At 39.4% G+C, this 19016-nt stretch overlaps 1 protein-coding gene across 4 annotated transcripts in view; it reads right to left on the bottom strand.

The window, feature by feature from the left end:
- The window catches only part of OTUD4 (OTU deubiquitinase 4), a 41326-nt gene extending 22537 nt beyond the window's left edge, over window positions 1–18789 (bottom strand). The window contains exons 1-8 of one of the 4 annotated variants that reach the window (XM_057726426.1): window positions 18043–18148; window positions 16598–17599; window positions 13749–13832; window positions 11217–11267; window positions 5085–5131; window positions 4378–4450; window positions 3153–3234; window positions 1157–1289 (exon numbers count right to left, since the gene is read on the bottom strand). In XM_057726426.1, coding sequence (XP_057582409.1) covers window positions 1157–1289; window positions 3153–3234; window positions 4378–4450; window positions 5085–5131; window positions 11217–11267; window positions 13749–13796 — 434 coding nt within the window. In that variant the 5' untranslated portion in view covers window positions 13797–13832; window positions 16598–17599; window positions 18043–18148. The other 3 variants (XM_057726424.1, XM_057726423.1, XM_057726427.1) reach the window with 3 other exon arrangements.
- Window positions 18790–19016: the final 227 nt, after the last annotated feature.

Raw genomic sequence — 19016 nt, forward strand, 5'->3', positions numbered from 1 at the left:
CTAGGCACCCGGAGAAAACCATGCAGAATTTCCAGCTGTGCAAAGTTAGTCTATTCTAGGATTAAATTTATAATGGCAGACCCAGATTTTAATCTGACTCATATTCTTTCTATTGTAAAAATGGTAGTCAATCAAATTTTCAATCAAGATCAACAACTGAATTCAAGAAATGCCTGGAAGTACACACAGAAGGAGATATATTTAAGTGTTTAATAAAGAATTAGATATCCTTAGGTTTAATTTCACTTTTCTCTAGTTTCACAGTATATAACACCAAGTAAGACACTTTCATACTCTCATTCAAAAGGAATAATATACTTCTAGCCTCACTGAGAATGAAACAGGTTGGTTATTAGACAATACAGAATAAACCTCTTAACATCATTGATAAAAACTAATATACACTGGACACATACCTAGGAATGAGGCTGTGCACTGTACATGTTACCTCACTTAATTCTTATAAATTCTCCACTTTAAAGAAATACTAATATATCCTCATTTTATACCTACAGAATTGAGGCTTCTTAGTGAATTTAAGTAACTTGCTCCAAGTTCAGTTAGTTGGCAGGAAGCCAGGAATGAAACCAGGTTAGGATGTCCACAGGTTAGGATAACCACTACCCTGCATGTCTTAAGTGGAAAAGAAAAATAAGCTGCAGACTCTAAGCTAAAAGTGTTCATTCACAACATAAACAAAGGCATTATCCAGAGCTGTTCACATACTTATACCCCAACTTGGGATTTTTATTATATAAAAAGAAAAGGAGGAGGCATTATCTAAGAAAGAAAACAATAAAAGAAAGTCAAGGAAATCAAAATGGCCGTCTTTCATTACTGGATATGTAAGCAAATTGACAAGCTAACCTTAAAATTTTAGAATACACATATATATAGGTAGGATCAAATCTATTTTAGAGATATGTGCATCACGATTACATAAAAAGAGATGCTTAGCAAAAACAAACAAAAAAATCAACTTTCAAAAGCAACAGTCCTATAATAGAAATGGAGTATAGTTAGTGGCAGTAAAAAAGAAACTTCCACTGCAGATTTCTGTATTTTAGGAATACCATAATACCTCAATATGTGAGGCAACTCCATGTAGAAACATTTACTGAACAAAGATATTTTAGGAACTGAAATTCACTCTTACTTGCAACTGTCATCCTCTGAATCTGATATTTCACTGCTGTTTTCATCAGCTACTTCAGAGGTGTCTAGTCCCATCAAGATTTTACTAACATCAGTTTTAAATACCTTCTCATACAGCAATTCATAAAGTAGAGCTGCAATTAACAAAAGAGAGATGTTACAATATTAGTTAATTTTACGTTCTAACATAACACTGAGATTGCCCAGGCTTCCAAATCCTTAACTAAATACCTGCAATACCCTATGATCAATAATACAATATAATCAGAAAGTTTCCTAGATAGAGAGCAACTAGATTTGTCTTTGCAGTTACTTAGTTCAAAATCATTATATAATATAGTGCCATTTTTTAAACTAACAATAACACAAAAAAGTATCACAGCTGTGAAGCAAGTATGATAAAATTAAACATGCACAGTGAGCAATGACTACATTCCACACACTGTGCTACACCTTTACATACCACCTTTGTATTTAATGCCAGCACAGTGAAGTGTTCTTATTCTAACTGTACACATGAAGAAACTGAGAACTAGAGATGTCACACAACCCACCCAACCTGAAGAGGCTTGGATAGAAAACTTAAAGAACATTAAGATTGCTAGAAAGAAGATAACTTTTCATAATGGACTAAAAAGAAACCGTTGTAAAATGTATTCTCAGTAGCCACTGAAGCATATTTAGACCATGTTTTTGCTTTAAAAAAGGGAAAAACAAAAACAAAACTCCAGAAAACATAGAAATACATATTGGCAAACATTCAAAACCTACACATGGAGTTCAGAACTCTCACTTGGTTTAATTACAGTGAATCTCACCAAAACAAGTGCACTAAAAGTTCATCAACAATGGTGCCCACCCCCTTAACGAGTCCCCAAGAGACCCTTTTTCTCACAGAGCACCTTGCATCCACCCCAATAACATCATCCAAACCACAGGCACTGAGTAGTAAAGGAAAGGTAAGCACCATGAGACCACGAGCTGTCCTTTCCGAAGCTGAAATGTCCAGATTTTGATTAGCTGGGAGAGGTGGAGGACATAGCCCAGGATATAGACAGCTAGACTTCCATATCTCAAAATACATCAATTTAAAATTTTACATTACGCATGTCTTTACTGGTCACTCCCAGCTAAAGAACAAGGGAAAAAGCTGTCACATGCCCAGCACCACTGCTTCGTATGAGTGATGTGCACTTTGTTAGAATAGATGATAAAGGAGAAAAGTACAAAGGTAGGAAGGAGCTACCACAGCAGTAATGCTCAAATGGGGAAGAAGGAAGGATTTTATCCTCCCAGGAAATACTTGACAAAATCTGGAGACATTTTTGGTTGTCACATGGAGGAGACAGTGCTACTGGCATCTACATAGTAGATACTGCTAAACATCCTACAATGTACACAACAACCCCCAAAACAAAGAACTATCTGACCCAAAATATTAACAGTGCCAAGGTCAAGAAACCCAGGTCTAGAGCCAAATACAATCAAATACTTGATTTCCGCAATCACCTAGATTTTCAAGCTATATACTAACAGCTAATATATAAATCCTTACTACTGAAATTAATTACTCCAAGAAAAAGTAACTTCGTATTTACAAGCCAAACTCTAATCTACTAGCGCCTTTTTTTTTTCCCTGTGGAAACAAGTTTTTTATTATAGTATTAACATTATTGGTAACCTAAGGTTCTCAAAAATATATTTTTACACAACAGAACACTATATTTGCCCTGACTTGTTTGCATTAAGACTATAATGCTTGGGGCAGGGTGTGTGTGTGGGGGGGGGGGGGGGGGGGTTGGGGTGGGATGAATTGGGAGTTTGGGATTGCCATCTATACATTACTAATAAGAAAAAAAATATCAAATTGTACACTTTAAATATATGCAGTTTACTGTATGTCAATTGCATCTCAATAAAAGTTCTTAAAGAAAAAAAAAAGGACTATAATGCTTAGGAAGAAAATTTCCTATACAAGCACAAGGGTGATTACTTACACTGACACACAGCAGAGCTCTCTTTATACTTTATGGGATAGACAATATCATAATGATTTCCATTTGAAAAACAAAGTAATACCTGAAAGGGAAAAATAAAATACACCTTTCAGTCCTTCAAATATGACATTTACACAGCAACATACATTTCTAATATCTCTCTCTCTGAATTACTAGTAAATAAATTTCCAAGTAAGAAGTGAATATTTTAGAAGTAGCCTAAAGCTCCAATGTGGTCAACTCTGGTGTATCCATATGCTGAAATGTTACACAGCCAATGAATCAAAAGTTCTTAATGACTTGGGGAAATGCTTATGAGATCACAAAAATCACACACAATATATGAAAACAACCTGAATTTCAATTATTTAAAGAGGAGGGTTAGAAGACTAAGAAAATATTCTAAAACCTTAATAATGCTTACCTCTAAGAAGCATTATCAAAGGTAAAATTCTTCTGCTTTACAGTTTTAAGTACCTTCTAAATAGTCAATCACTTATGCAAAGAGAAATGCACAATGATTTTGCTTAGATTATGTCATATTCCAAAAACTATACTGGAAAGGCCAGAACTAGAGCCAAGCACCTTGGAAACCTGCAAGTCCTTATAAAGGTGTATTTCACTCGGTTCCCTTCCCCCTTACTACCATGTGCATGGTGATAAGACACTTCAACTTGTCCTGTATGATTCCAAAACAGCTCATTAAAACAAAGTTCTCTAATAATTAATCATGTTTTTCCCCCTCTCTAGGCTTCACATCACTTCTCAGTTGTTTCTGCTTTGTAACTAGATAATAACACCTTAGCCAGTAAACTATCTTTATAATGGGAAATATATCACAATTACCAAAGTATTTCTGGATGCAAGAGCGGAACCTATTTTCACAAGTTATTTTTCTATCTAATGTTTAACATTGATATAAAGCAGTAATAGTCTAGTGAATCAAACACACTAGTATCTCAATTTTTTTCCTCTAGTAAAATGTTATGACAGTTCAATACAGTGATTGGTGGGGAAAGACAAATAGTACAAAATAACTCACGGATGATTCATAGGAACTAAAAAAAAAAAAACCTCAAAAAGTCACTTAAAACTCAAAGTCTCTCAAAGGCTCTTAAAAATTATTGCTTAGGAAGTCAAGATGGCAACCGGGTTGGTTCTTTCATTTAAATCATTTAGAAACACTTCATTTAAATCTTTTAGAAACACTTAGAAAAATTCTTACCTTTTCAGGAAAATTATTTTCAGTTACTTGTGAAGGAGAAACATTTGGTTCCCGGTAAATTATAAAATCTTTCCTGAAAATAACATTTAGAAATTACTTCTGATGAAATATGCTTCATAAATTTAATCACTCATTCATTCATTCACTCAAGAGCCTAGTATATACACCAAGCAATATTCTAGACACTGGAGACAGATCAGTAAACAAAAGATAATAATGGAATAACTAAGTTGTAACATGCTTATCTAATTCTAAAAGTAGACCTCAAAACCACAGAAACTGTGAAGATGAAATTTAAAAAGACATTTTGAAAAGAAAAACTAAAGCATTCACCTGCTCTGCTAATGGGCAAAAGTTGTAAAATTGACAATATAGTGTTTTCCCTTTGTTCTAGTGGCCATTCAATGCTACCAGCCTTGAGATAGCAGGAAATCATTTCTCTAGAAGGTTGATTAAGTGGTATAGCTTATAGGCGTGGAAAAATTTTTGTATTCCATTCCAAAACTATTTGGAGAATTAAAATCTCTATACATCGATATCTAAATGTCAAAATCTAACTGATGCTATTAAAAAAGCAAAACATTACAAAAGATGCTTCACAACCAAGGCATAAAACGACTTTGCTATTTTAACAACTTCACTACAATGGAACATGTTAATTTCTCACCGACTTTATTTTTGTTTACCTATGTTATTACAGTGCTTACCTGTACATAAGAGAAAGGGCACTTATTTCCACTTGTCCGACCCATTCCTGTATTGAAGAAAAACAGTTGGCACATAAATGTCTACTACTTTTTACAATACCTTATTACATATCTTTATACAATATACCTAATTAGCTAGAAAAGCTCATTAATATTGTGAGTACTGTGAATACAATAAAAACATTTCTATAAAACAGGCTATAATATATACTAAAAAGCAGTCCAAGTCTCTGTTGCAAAAACCCTTAGTAACAGGGCTGGAATAAGAGTTCCTATTGATGTGGCAAGATGATGGAGTAGTATCACTAAGTTGAGAAACTGCTGAAGGCACGGACTCTGCCCTCCAACCTAGCACCCAGGACAGAGCCTTCCGCATGATATGTGCCCAGAAAATGGGATGCTGACTATAAGCAGACCTCAGGAATAAGAGAGGACAAAAAAGGGCAGAATGATTGAAGGTACAAAGAAAAAAGTGTCCCAGCAATCAGTTTAACATGTGGTAGAAGTTCTAGTACTAAAGGAGTCACTTTAAGTCCTTAAGCTTTTCAGAAGGAAATGGCCAGTGTATATCAAAATTTTAAATATCCATATACTCTTTGATGCAGCAATTCAACTTTTATAAATCTACCCTAGGGACTTCCCTGGCAGCCCGGTGCTTAAGTATCCAGGCTTCCACTGCAGGGGGGCACAGGTTTGATTCCTGGTCAGGGAACTAATATCCCACATGCTGCATGGCACAGCCAGAAAAAACCTATCCTAAAGAAATATTTCATATGTCCACAAAAGTGTATAAAAACAAGGATGTCCACTCCAGTTATTTGTAATAGTTTAAAAAAATGTTTATAGCTAGCCCCAAGATTCCACTGATGATGAATAATTAAATACTTTATGGTTCATTCAAACTATGTATGGAAACATCATGTAGCCATCAAAAAGAATGAGGTTTTACCCCTATGAACTGACTTGGAAAGATCACTCAGACTATTAAGTATAAAGAGTAAGTCGGTAACATAATCCTATTGAGCAAAACAAACAAAAAATATATATATACTGATATACATGCATAGAAAGAGGACTGGAAGGATACATCCTAAATTGACAGAGGAGACAGAAAATTCAAGATGAGGGAAATGCAAGGAGTCTCACTCTTCATTCTGTGTTAAACCTTTTACCATGAGAATGTATTCCTAAACTACTTGTAAAATGAGTAAAGACTTAATGCCAAGGGTTACTAAAAAAATCATGAGCTATGCTGCCTTTTTCTCCTTCAAAGAAAACAAATTTGAGATAGGAAAGATTTTAAGACGATGGTTTGATCTCTGAGAGAAGAATAATCCTTCCCTCACAGACTTCACACTTTAATAGTTCTTAAAAGTTGGCTCTGTTTTTCCAAATGAAATGGGTGCCATATATTAAAATAGATTTCTTAAAATAGGTCTCTGCCTAACAATCACAGCTTCTCATAAACTGCTACAAGACACACCCTCTGGTACAGAGGAAATGCTTCCCTGAAACCAGTCTGCTTAAATCACAAAACACAAGCTATATCCACTTTATACAGAATGCACTGCATCACTTTAGAAAATGGAAAATTATTCTACTAGTATCAACAAAATACCACCTCTCAAATAATGTACCATTTTATAAATATTTAATCAGAATAAATTCTGTTATAGTCTGGTTAAGTACACAATGGCCATCATATTTTCTTCTCTAACCAGGGTCAATTTTAAATTATTAAAAAAAAAGAAAATATTCTATGTTCTATCAATGTCTTCCACCTTAAGGCCATAATTTTATTTACTCAGCACTGTGTATGATGTTTAATCTACCTCCCCATTGTGGGTAAGAGCACAGCATGTCTATAAAATCTACTTTAACTAAAGAACTATGCTATATCAAAAATGCTAATTTAAATGTTCTTAAGTAGTCATCAAAAGCAAAATTTTGTTTCTCAAAAGATACTATTAAGAACACTAAAAGACAAGATACAAATTGGAAGAAAATACTGGAAAATACACATCTAACACAGAATTTACACTCAGTATAAAGTACTCTTATAATTCAATAAAACCAACATAATAAAAAAAGGATAGGGACTTCCTAGGTGGCATAGTGGGTAAGAATCCACCTGCCAATGCAGGGGACATGGGTTTGATCTCTGCCCCAGGAAGATACCACATGCTGCGGAAGAACTAAGCCTGTGCGCCACAACTATTGAGCCTGTGCTCTAGAGCCCCTGAGCCACAACTATTGAGCCCATGTGCCACAACTACTGAAGTCCATGTGCCTAGAGCCCATGCTCTGTAACAAGAAAAGCCACTGCAATGAGAAGCCCGCGCACCACAATAAAGAGTAGCCCCCACTCACCACAACTAGAGAAAGCCCGTGTGCAGCAACAAAGACCCAACACAGCCAATAAAATAAATAAATAAATAAATAAATAAATAAATAAATTTTTTTTAAAAATTAAAAAAATAAAGGATAAAATCCATGAATAGACATTTCACCAACAATGATATATGGGTGGCAAATAAGTCCATGAAAAGATTCTCAAGATTACTAGAGAAATGGCAAGTTAAGATCACAATGAGATACCACCACACAATCACTAACACAGCTACAATTTAAAAGGCTGACAATACTGAGTGTTGATGGAGCTGTAGAGCAACTGGAATTCTCATATATTGCTGATGAGAAAGCAAAATGGCACAGCCACTTTGGAAAGCAGATTGGCAATTTCTCATTAAGTTATACATTTACCATATGATCAGCAAATCCACATTCAGTAGTATTAATCCAAGAGAAAAGAAAACATATGTCCACAGAAAGACTTGCAAACAAATATCCTTAGCAGCTTTAATCGTAACAGCCGCAAAATGGAAAGAACTCAAATATCCATCAACTGGTAAACTGCTGAATAAATTGCAGTATATCCATACAATGAATGACCGTGCAGCAATAAACAGGAACTACTGACACACAAAACAACATGGATGAATCTCAAAATGTTTCCATTATGCTAAGTGAAAGAAGCCAGACACGTAAGACTACAAACTATATCATTCTGTTTATTTGAGTCTAGAAAAGGCAAAACTTAGCACCTCAGTGGACATGGTGGGGAGGGGGGATTATGAAAAGGACATGAGAAACTTTTTGGAGAGACGGAAATGTCCTGTATGGTGTTTGTGGTGGTGGTTACACAACAATATACATCTGTCAAATTTCATCAAATTATAAACTTAAAAATGTACTGTATGTCAGTTTTACCTCCATAAAGCTGACAAAAATATACTCTTGCAAAAAGTTTCAGGCATTTTTCAAAATGCTCCACTGGTATTTTTTAAGTAAAAAAAAGAAAGATGCCGGGGCTCCCTAGGTGGCGCAGTGGTTGAGAATCCACCTGCCAATGCAGGGGACACGGGTTCGATCCCTGCTCCAGGAAGATCCCACATGCCGTGGAGCAACTAAGCCCGTGCGCCACAACTATTGAGCCTGCGCTTTAGAGCCCGTGAGCCACAACTATTGAGCCCACGTGCTGCAACTACTGAAGTCCACACGCCTAGAGCCTGAGCTCCGCAACAAGAGAAGCCATGGCAATGAGGAGCCCGCGCACCGCAACGAAGAGTAGCCCCCACTCACTGGAACTAAAAAGAAAGCCGGTGCACAGCAAAAAAAAAAAAAGACCCAACACAGACAATAAAATAATAAATAAATAAATTTATTAAAAAAAAAAGATGCTTTCTCTGAGAACTGGATGAAGCAATAGAGTTTATCCATCAACTACATTTCTCTTTTCATTTCATATATTCCATGTATCAGGGAGAAAGAAACAAATGAAGATATAAATAAATATTTGTTGCTAATGATGAACAAACAACTGTCCTGTTTGGAAGGTACCTAAAACATCTAGAGAAGGTTTGCTCAGACTGGGGAGGGGAGTGTCCTAAGAATAACAAATGCGGCTGGCCAGCGCCCTGGGAAGGAGACACCTGTCCCATATGCTCAACACTGCAGCAACCTGCCCTCTCCGCACTCCTGCAGACCCCCAAATCAGTCTCAGTTCAGTTCACACTGCCTCATTTCTTCCCTCTGTCCCCTTCTCTCCACTCCCACTATGTCTCTTCTATCCCTTCTCAGACCCTCACAGCCCAAGAGCCTGAACTATTGCACAAAGATTACTATAAAATGACACCATGAGGTTTTTTCCTGATTAAAAAATTAATAAACCGTCTTTGTCATTTCCTTCTGCAAAGGAAATAAAAATCACCAGTAATACTACTACCTAGAGAGAACGGTTAACATCCTGGTGTTTAATCTTTCCTATCCGTTACATATAACGTAATAATGGCTTTAACATCCACTCAACACACACAAACTGATCCTCAGTTAGGCATCCCCAGTTGACAGGTAACCATGGGAAGTCCAAAAGCAACAAAATATATAACCTTGCCTTCAAAGAGGCTTATAAACTAAGAGAGAAAAAAAAATACAAACTTCAGGAAAATGAATTTGTGACCACTTTTGTGAAATAAAAATGCAGTCATAAGTGAATTTAGAAACACGATCTTCAGAGGGTATTTGCCACCAAAACTGGAGTAATACCATACTCATTTTCCTTTTTTTATACTTTATAATTTGCCCACTTTTCCATGTAGTAAACAATCGTTTCAAAACCAATGGAACTAGTCTTCCTGCCTCTGGTCTCACCCACCTCCAAACTACACAAGATTCTTTCATCCATTCATCCACCCATCCAGTCAACAAAAATGCCAGGCACTACTCTCAGTTCACAGCAGTAAACAAAACATAACTCACTTCCTGCCTCAAAAAACTTGAAAGACTTCCCAATGCCAGTCCCAGGCCCCAGGCTGAGACTTTGACTTGGGTCTGGAAAAAAGCCCAGGGATCTGCATTTTTCCTGATGTACATGGCCTATAGACCACGCTTTGAGAAATGCTGGCCTAAAGCTTAAGCTCCAAGCTAATGAGCCTGACACTGATGCTCTCCCAATGAGCTCACCACAGCCTGCCCTCAGACAATTCTCACCACCTCCCACCTTCATGTGCTCCATGCTCCATACAAACCCAACTGCTTTCTTTGTCTTGCACACAATTTTCACTACCTGGAAATGCCCTTCACCCTGGGTATTTCTTATTCAGAATCTCTTCAGAGTTCAAATGCCCTTTACTCCCAAACTCTTGCTTTGCCTACCCAGCTAGAAATAAAACTGAATGCCTATAGAATCATACCTATACTTCTTATGACACGTTTACTTTCTCACTGGCATTAGATGTTCTTCTCTACTCTAGGAAAACTCCTGAGAACAGCATCCAAATCCCAATTTCCTCTGCATCCCAGGTGCCTGGCCATTCTTGGCTCACAACAAGCACTCAAATTAGAGTTAGGGAATTGAAGGGAGACACCAAACACTGATCAAATACCCTATTCCTATATTATTCCCCTTCCTCCCTATCTGACTGCTCCTCTTAGCTTTTTCCTTTGCTAATGTCATTTTCAACTTAACGCTGATTACCTCTGGGGATGATGGAACCTTCTCCGTGGCATTCTACATGACATTCCATAACATGTGGATTTTTACACAAAGAATATTAGTTTGTCAGTAGAAAAAAAAAGAAAAGAAAAATTATTTTAACTTCAAAACGACTGAGAAAGTGCTGGCAATGGGCCTTGGTGGGAAAGTGCTGTCCTTTTTACTCCAGTCTCTTCCTACTTCTCACGCTGACCATTTTATGGGGAATGGAGCCTCCATAAAAGAACCTGCCTTCTCAGCTGCCTAAGGAAGCAATCAAATACTGCCCTGTCCACCAAGCCCCATACACATACCAACACAGCACCCTGGAAATCATCAGCAATGTTACTTTAGGTCTTTTATGCCGTCATGACAGATAAAGATAGCACAACTTCGTCCTTAGTGAGGCAACACAGAGCACAGTACACAGCTCCAACTGTCTTCCAATTAAATGCTGCATAAAACATGCACCTAAGATAGGAAATGTTTACAAGGAAACCACTCCATACACTGTAATGTTAATCTCACATTGTAATGAATTTTGAATACATTATTTAATATATAAAAAAACAGAAATATGTCAGGAAATTACTGCATACCTGTGGATTTTCCAAACGTTTTAAATATTCTTCAAATGACCCTTCTATAAACTGCAAAAAGAGAAAAAATTCTATTTACGAATACATCAAAAGTTAACCTCTTCACTGTGTATTACTGAATTTTCACACAGTAAAATTCAGTAACAGTAAAATATATGTATTATACACACATATAATTTCTAATTATGAAAATATATACAAATCATTAAGAAAACATCATAAACATACAAAACAATTTAAAGAAGGAAACACTGTTAGGAAATATTTCCTGGATAGGATCTGGATGGGCACAGGGACAGTGCACCATGAGGAGGCAGTGGAGAACTCTATGTTGGGAAGACAGAAGCCACCTGGCCAGCAAGAACAGGGCCACTTGGTGGGGTGAGCACAGTGAGAGAGGAACTCAACTGCACATAGAGGGCCTTGAGCCCAAGCAAGACTATCAGAATGAGGGAGAAGACAATTCAAGGTCACGGCAGGTGACATTATAAATAGAGAAATTACACCATAAAAGCAGTGCTTAAAGACTAACTTGGTAATGGCCAAAACTTAGAAGACCATTAAAGACAGATGCACTAGCTCTTTAAGAAATATTAGTTTACTAACAGATATGAATATTCATTCTCTCTTAGGTCATTATACTAAAAACAAGGATGAGAACGAATAATGCTAAAGATATTTTGAAGAATCAAGATTTTTTTAATATGGCCTGCTTCATTGTTACTTTAACATAAAAAAAAAACCTGAGTTTATTCTAGCTATGTAATAATGTTTCTTGCTTTTCTCTTAGCAAATCCACTAAATTGAGAAAGCTCTAAAAGACATCTGTCTGAAACACCAGATTCAATTTTATTTAAATTAAAGTCTCGGTTAATTTAACCGAGTGATACACTTAAAAACATTAAAATCTATAAAAATCTTTTAAATGCCCATAGATTTTTTTTAAGACGGAGATTCTTTTATAGATTGTATACTGTCATATTTCCAAAAAGTATCCTAAGTTTCAACACATACTTGTAATAAAATAGCCACATATTTTAAATATCCTACCAATCACAGGCTACTGTTCTATATTAGTTGATTATTTATAGACTTAAAAAAATAAAATCGCACAGAACCATTTAAAATTGCAAGAGACCTAAGCCATGTTCTGACACAAGCCTATATCCAATCTGAGATTCTCCTTTCTAATCAGAAAGTATTCACCCAGGCCCTGACTAAACATTGTTAGTAAAAAGGCATACCCCTCTTCCCATGAGAGCCTTTTCCAATTCTGGCCAATAGAAACGGTTAGAGGTATTCATCACGAGGAAAGCCAAACTTTCCCCCTTGTAACTTTCAACCTCTCATCATACCTCCTAAGACTGTAAGAGCTAAATAAATAGATGCAAACCACTTAAAACAATGCCTGCTGGCACATAGTAAATGTTCAACCAATGTTAGCAATTTCCACTGTTGTCAACAGAGCTTTACCCTCTGTATCCAATAATAACTAATTCACTTGTGATTTCTTCAAATATTTAAGGACCACTCCACTTCCCTGCCCTCTTCTCTGCCATAATACTCTCTTACCTAGCCTCCAAGTTACCGGCTTTTTTTAATAAGACAAGTTTTCAAATCTCCTGATCAAGCAGGTAACTCTCCTTCCTGGAATATATTACTGTCCATCTTATAACACGGCACCCAGAAAAATGTCACTAGTAATAAAATTTTGCTTGAAAATAGGAACTCCAACCCAAGAGCACATCTAAACACTATTTACCTATTACGTCTTATATGCAAAGTGTCAATGTTCTTTTGGCAGTCAACTGGGGGAAAATACCATTCATTGAAAGTTGTTAGGTGATAATTCTATGTCATAAAACCAGTAACTAGTAAATCCTATAAGGCTTTCAATGTATAATGAAAATAGGTCACTGTGACATCTTATTTCACAGCCTAGAACATACTACTGAGAAAATTACAGTGAGTTGATATTCTGTTAACTACTAATTAACTATACTACATTCTATTAACTCTAATCATTATTTACATAATCACAATGTTCTGATAGGTAGTTCACATAGGTAGTTTGAACCCTGAAAATTAAAAAATTATAAATGCCTCCTGATAAAATCAAAGTCTCAACATTAGCTATGCTCAGCATATTTCTTACACCCCAGTGTACGATTTTTACAATTCACAGGGGGTCACCAATCACAGAAAACTGTTAACCACAACACCCTACTCCTTGATCATGTCAGACAAAGCTCACTTATAATACGCAAGGGTCCTCCCCAAGTCATCTTTCCAGCCTCCCACAGCTCAGTGACCCATCTGTCATAGAAGCTTTCTAAATGTCTGAATAAATGAATACCACGAAATGGCCTTAAAAAAAAAAAAAAAAATCACAGCTATCACTGGATTTGAATTCAAAAAAGCAGTTCTTTTTTTACAACCTGCATTAAGACCCAACCTGTGAAATTTCCACTAGACCATTCCAAACGCTAAAATGTAAATATAAGTGAAGACACGTTTAAAATTACAAATTACCGCTTCAAACTTCTCTCGGTTCTCTCGCAGATAATGAATGCAGGCCATTCTGACTTCAACATGACGAGACTGAGAGTGCAGCACCTGCAAAGGAAAGAGCAGCACACTATCAAGCACTTTGTTAGAAGATTCAAGTTGCAATCTAGTACCTTCTTTCACATCCAACATAACCTCACAACCAACAGACATCAGTCTCCATTTCCTTTTCTATCATTTCTAGCTCTTTATTTCATTCCCACCTCTTCCACTAACCAGAGAGATGACACGACACATACAACAGCAGTACTTAAGCCAGATGTCACTCTATAAAGAGCTTATCACCATTTCTCTTTTAGGTCACTGAAATCACTCCTTCGGGGAAATCTTTGTACACTTAATACACTTTCCTCTCCTGGCCAGCCCTCTACTATAACTTTGCTCTTCACAAAGCAGAGCTGACAGAATTCCTGCTAAGTAGTGCTTAGCTTCATCCTATGCTTGTTGCAAAAGAGAACAAACAGGCAACTTAAACAAAAATCGTCTTTGAGCTTTATGCTCATAAGAGATAAAGTTCTTTTTCTCAGTTATTTTGAATAACTTGCCTTATGTATAAATTTCAGTCCACCATGGTTTCAGAAAAATTATGGCACCCGTTCTTAAATCCTTAGTTGTCAGGTTTACATGATTCTTGAAAGAACATGCAGGGAACAACACACAGGATGCAAATGTGCCCCTGTGTGTTGTCATCCCAACAGCCTTGAAACTTGCTCTTTTGCCCCACATCTTAAAGCACACCTGAAATAAGTCATACTACAAAGATGGTCCAAATCCTCTCACTGTGCAGCCTCTGTTTTCTTCTTTTAAACAACTAGTTCAACAAAAGAATAACTTATTGGCATTGTGTCTCTTATTAAAAGTCTAAAGTTTGGTTTGAAACCCTTTGGCTAGTCTCCAATACTTTAACTACCATGCTAAAAAGAGTAGATTAAAAATTTTTTTTCTACTACTAGGTGTCTCAAACAAAAGTGTTCCTGGTACCCTACAAGTTCAAGGTAGGAGGGAAAAAGCTCACATTTAAAATAACCACATCTCAAACTACTATCAAGGCCTCTTGATAATTTCTATTATTATAAAGTAGCTTTAAGAATTATAGCTCCAATTGAGTGATTCTCCCTTACGTTCAGCGTGAGCAGAAGAGAATTCAGGAAAGGGGAAGTTCCAGCTGCACATTTTACAGGTCTCTTTGGATAACAGCCAAGCCTCATTTATACCCACAGAACCAAAGGCAGAACTGTTTGGACAGCTAACAGGTCCCTGAACATTGAGACACACTGAAGATGCACTAGCTGAGGTCAGCAATAAATTTGTCTTCAGCATACTAGCTGGTTTTCAGCTCAACAGAGTATGCCAACATTGCTGTCTTAGGAATTACAAAAAAGCATCCTTACATATTCTAAGCTTCCAGCACTGGAAGGACTACCCAAATGTAAAAATAACCACCACCCAATTTTTTTGCCAATTCAACAAATGACATTTAGCAACACTTGCTTCACAGAAGCTATGCTAGACACTATAATGAATCAACGTATTAGTCTGAGTAAACCACAGTGTCATCTGATAAAGCTTTCCTGCCATTAGCAAAGTGGAGCTAGTCTTAACGCCATTTACCTAGCAACAGGTGGCAGACATAAGTGAATAAAGCTTATTTTCCATCAAAAACAATGACATGCATATCTCGTTTTTTCTCCTCTTTTAACAAAGATTTTATTAGCACATGAAATCTGAACCTGATACTCAGAGGCAAAACTCTCAGCAACTTCCGATCAAGCGCAGGGTGCTGAGGCTTTACAAAAAAGGCCAAGCACTGTTAAGAAAAGCAAGGTTAAATGACAACTGTTTAAAGCAGAATATTGTGCAAGTTCAAGCACACTCAGGAAGAATTCAAATGGTGTGACAAACATCTTTGCAAATTATTATGTATATGAAAATAAGCTAGAAATAGGAGGCTTTCCAATCTTTACTTAGGACACACGGTAATAAACACTGAGAAAGGCTGAGACACACTGCTTCACCAAGCCCTCTAAGAGCGCCCTATTTTTAGCTCCAGGGCCACAGAGCTGATTCAGGCCAGGGCTCCTGCAGGCCCAAGTCCAGAAGGGTAAAAAGGGAAGCGCCTATCTAAATCAGGTAATTTGGAGGGAAAGACTCCTGCTAATTCAAATCTCTCCCCCTACACCTCCCCCACCAAAAGCTGCCATTTAAATTACTTACTGTGACTCCTTGTTAGAAATGATAATTATTTTGATAGTACTGGAGAAATCTTGGCAAAAAAGTAAATGCTTTGTACATATTTTTAAAGGGCAGCCTGAAGCTGCTGTTACTTTCCTCCCCCGCCCCGCCCCCCACATTGCCTTTGGCCAAGAACACTACACCTTTGGTCCCTGTCTGCTTAAGAACTAAGCTTCCCCCAAGATTCACAGTATTAAGCTTTCTAAAAGCTCAGTATACTAAAAGTTAGAGTCACCTACCTGGAAAGGGGTTTTCCCTTATGCCTAACTTAAATCCCATCAAAATAAGATACAATAAAATGTGTTAGCTGATGTTAGCACTGAGTTCTCAGTGTAACCAGCTAGCTATTGTTCCTTTCTATGTAAAAATAGAGATTCTGTATAATCAAGTTTGCCAATTATCTACTGCATGTAGTACTGAACCAGACACACCTTTCTGCTTCAATATAAACTAGGATGTGGATAATCCAACTCCAAATAAGCACCATACTTCCCTTATTTCTATTTGTTTCCACCTCCTTCCTTACCAAACTCTTGCTAGAGCTAACAATATGTATCAATAGGGACCGAATTCACTTCCACCTCTTCCTTCTGTTTCTGGAGGTGCTGAGGAGTCCAGGGAGGCTGAGGCAGAGGAAGCAGGACAGATGGAGATCCAGAAAACTCTTGAACGGGACAGACTGTTTACCTACTAATAGTAAAGACTGGGGTGTTTGTGTGAACATATTCCAAAGCAACATCAGAACATTCTAAAATTCTAAAAATAAGAGAAATCGATTGAACTGAAAAAGAGCTTGATTTGGGAAGCTTTGTGAAGAATATTTGAATGACAATGCCTGCAACAAAATGCAAAGGTTCGGACCAGCTAAATCAATTTCTTGTTTAAACAAAAAAAGATGTCATGCTACTGATGTGAAAAGGAGGGCCTTTGGAAAATAAATGGCTGGCCTTTGGACACTGAAAAAAATAACAGACTTGGTCTATAGATGTTAAATAAAACATTTACTCACAAATAGAAATTTTGAAAGCTACTTAGCATTCGAAAAAGGTGAGAGAAACAGAAAAACTCCAGAGGGGAAGAAACGGGAGGGGTGGATCTAAGGCCAAAGGAAAGCAAACTGTGAACTGTAGGAAATACACACCAGGGCAGTAATGTGAAACTTTTGTCCAACTATTTCAACAGCTATTTTTCAATATAAGATGACCGCATATCTACCAACTAGTGTTATATAACACAGAATAAGCTCTCTTACCAAAAAAAAAAAAAATCAGAAACATCCTCCGGAAAACTGTGTTATAAAGTGATTTTGACCGTTAAGTGGGAAAAATTCCGCCAAGCGCCTAAAGAATCCCAGGTATACCCTTCTTTCCTACGACCAACTCCAAAAGAGACTTTTTTTAAGTCAATTATTTTTAGTACACCTACACTGCCATGCAGAGCATTAAAAATGTGTGGAAACTACTCAAAGACAATTCTTTGCGAACATTCTACATTTCCTAAAGTCTGGCTTTCCCGAACTGCACATTTTCCTCCTCCTGATTCAGGTGGACATCGGCGGGCTTGGCTACCCCACGTTCCAAAGTCTAGCAAACAGGGGAGAAAAAAAAAAAAAATCATGTTTCACGCGTCAAATCTGGTGCCCCACCTCCCCTAGTAAACATTCGGTTTACTGTTGTGAACGCTGTGCTTTTAAAACCAAAGAGGAGGGGAAAACAGCATTTCGCCAAGTCGGCAGCCATGAAGCAAGGGTACAAGGCTCTCCGCAGGCCTCACCGGCTGGCCTCAGCTTATTACCTCTCCGCCAGGAGGAACGACACCCAGATAACGTAAAGGTTTTTAAGTTTCGATTCAAAGCTTCCAGATCCAGGGCAGCGTCCTGTTCCGGCGCGACAATGGGCCGCTGTGACGACTGCGGGGCCACGCGCAGCCCGGGAGGGAGGCGGCCCGGCCGGCCCGCCGGCCAGCCGCCTGCCGCTTCAGCTCCTCGGCCCCGCCGCCTCCCCCCGGCCGGCCCCCGCCCCATTACCTGCTCCGCCACGGCCCGGAACAGGCACGACCCGTCCTTGGCGACCAGTTTCCGATACAAGCCCAGTTTCCGCAGATAGGCGTCCATGGGCGTCGCATCCTCGCGGGGCGCCGCGCCACCCTGGTCGCTGCCGTCGGGGGCGCCGACGGCCGCCTCCATGTTGCCTGTCGCGCTGCAGGCCCGGCGCGGCTCGGGTTAGCCCCACATGGCCGCGCCGCCGGCTCCTCGACGCCCCGGTCTGGGGCGGGCGGCGGCTCGGGCTCGGGCTCGGGCTGGGCGGGCGGCGGCGGCGGCGACAGGCGGCGGCGGCAGCCCGAGGCGGCAGTCCGCGCGCATAGGGGAGCCCTGCCTAGTGCATGGCCGGGCGCACGCGGCCGCCTCCCGAGCCGCCACGCTCCCAGGGGCCACGAGTGGGAAATTCACGAAAACCCGACAGAGAGGAGTCACTTCCCGGCGGCCTCGCCGCCTGGCTCGGCGACTGGGCCCGGGGGTCGCCGCCCCCACAAGTTTCCTTGTCCCGACCCGGGCGGAGGCGAAGAAACCCCCGCACCCCAGCGCGCGGGGCCGCCTCAGGGGAAGCGAGGCCTACGGCCCCCGCGCGGCCCCCACGCCGGGAGCCGAGGAAGCCGAAAGAGAAAGACGCAGCCTTTCGTCTCCCCACCTCGCAGGAGGGCGCCGGAGGGACGGGGACGCCCGGCGGAGGGCAGCTCCCTCGCAGCCCAGAATTTGTTTTCGCTTTCGGCCCGACAGCGGAGAGGACGGCGGGAGGTGTAGTTTGGGCAGCGGCAGGAAGTCGGCCTGCGGCGGGCGGGGACGCGCGGCCGGCCTACCCGGGGGAGGCGCCCGGGAGGCACGCGGACTACAAGTCCCTACAGCGCGGGCGCCGCCGCCGCCCGGAGCCGGCTTCGCGCTTCCCCGGCACCGCGTCCGCCGCGAGCAGGCCGAGGGTCTCCGCCAGACGACGTGCGGCGACC

The sequence above is a fragment of the Hippopotamus amphibius genome, chromosome 3, assembly GCF_030028045.1.
Source record: "Hippopotamus amphibius kiboko isolate mHipAmp2 chromosome 3, mHipAmp2.hap2, whole genome shotgun sequence".
NCBI classification, from domain to species: domain Eukaryota; kingdom Metazoa; phylum Chordata; class Mammalia; order Artiodactyla; family Hippopotamidae; genus Hippopotamus; species Hippopotamus amphibius.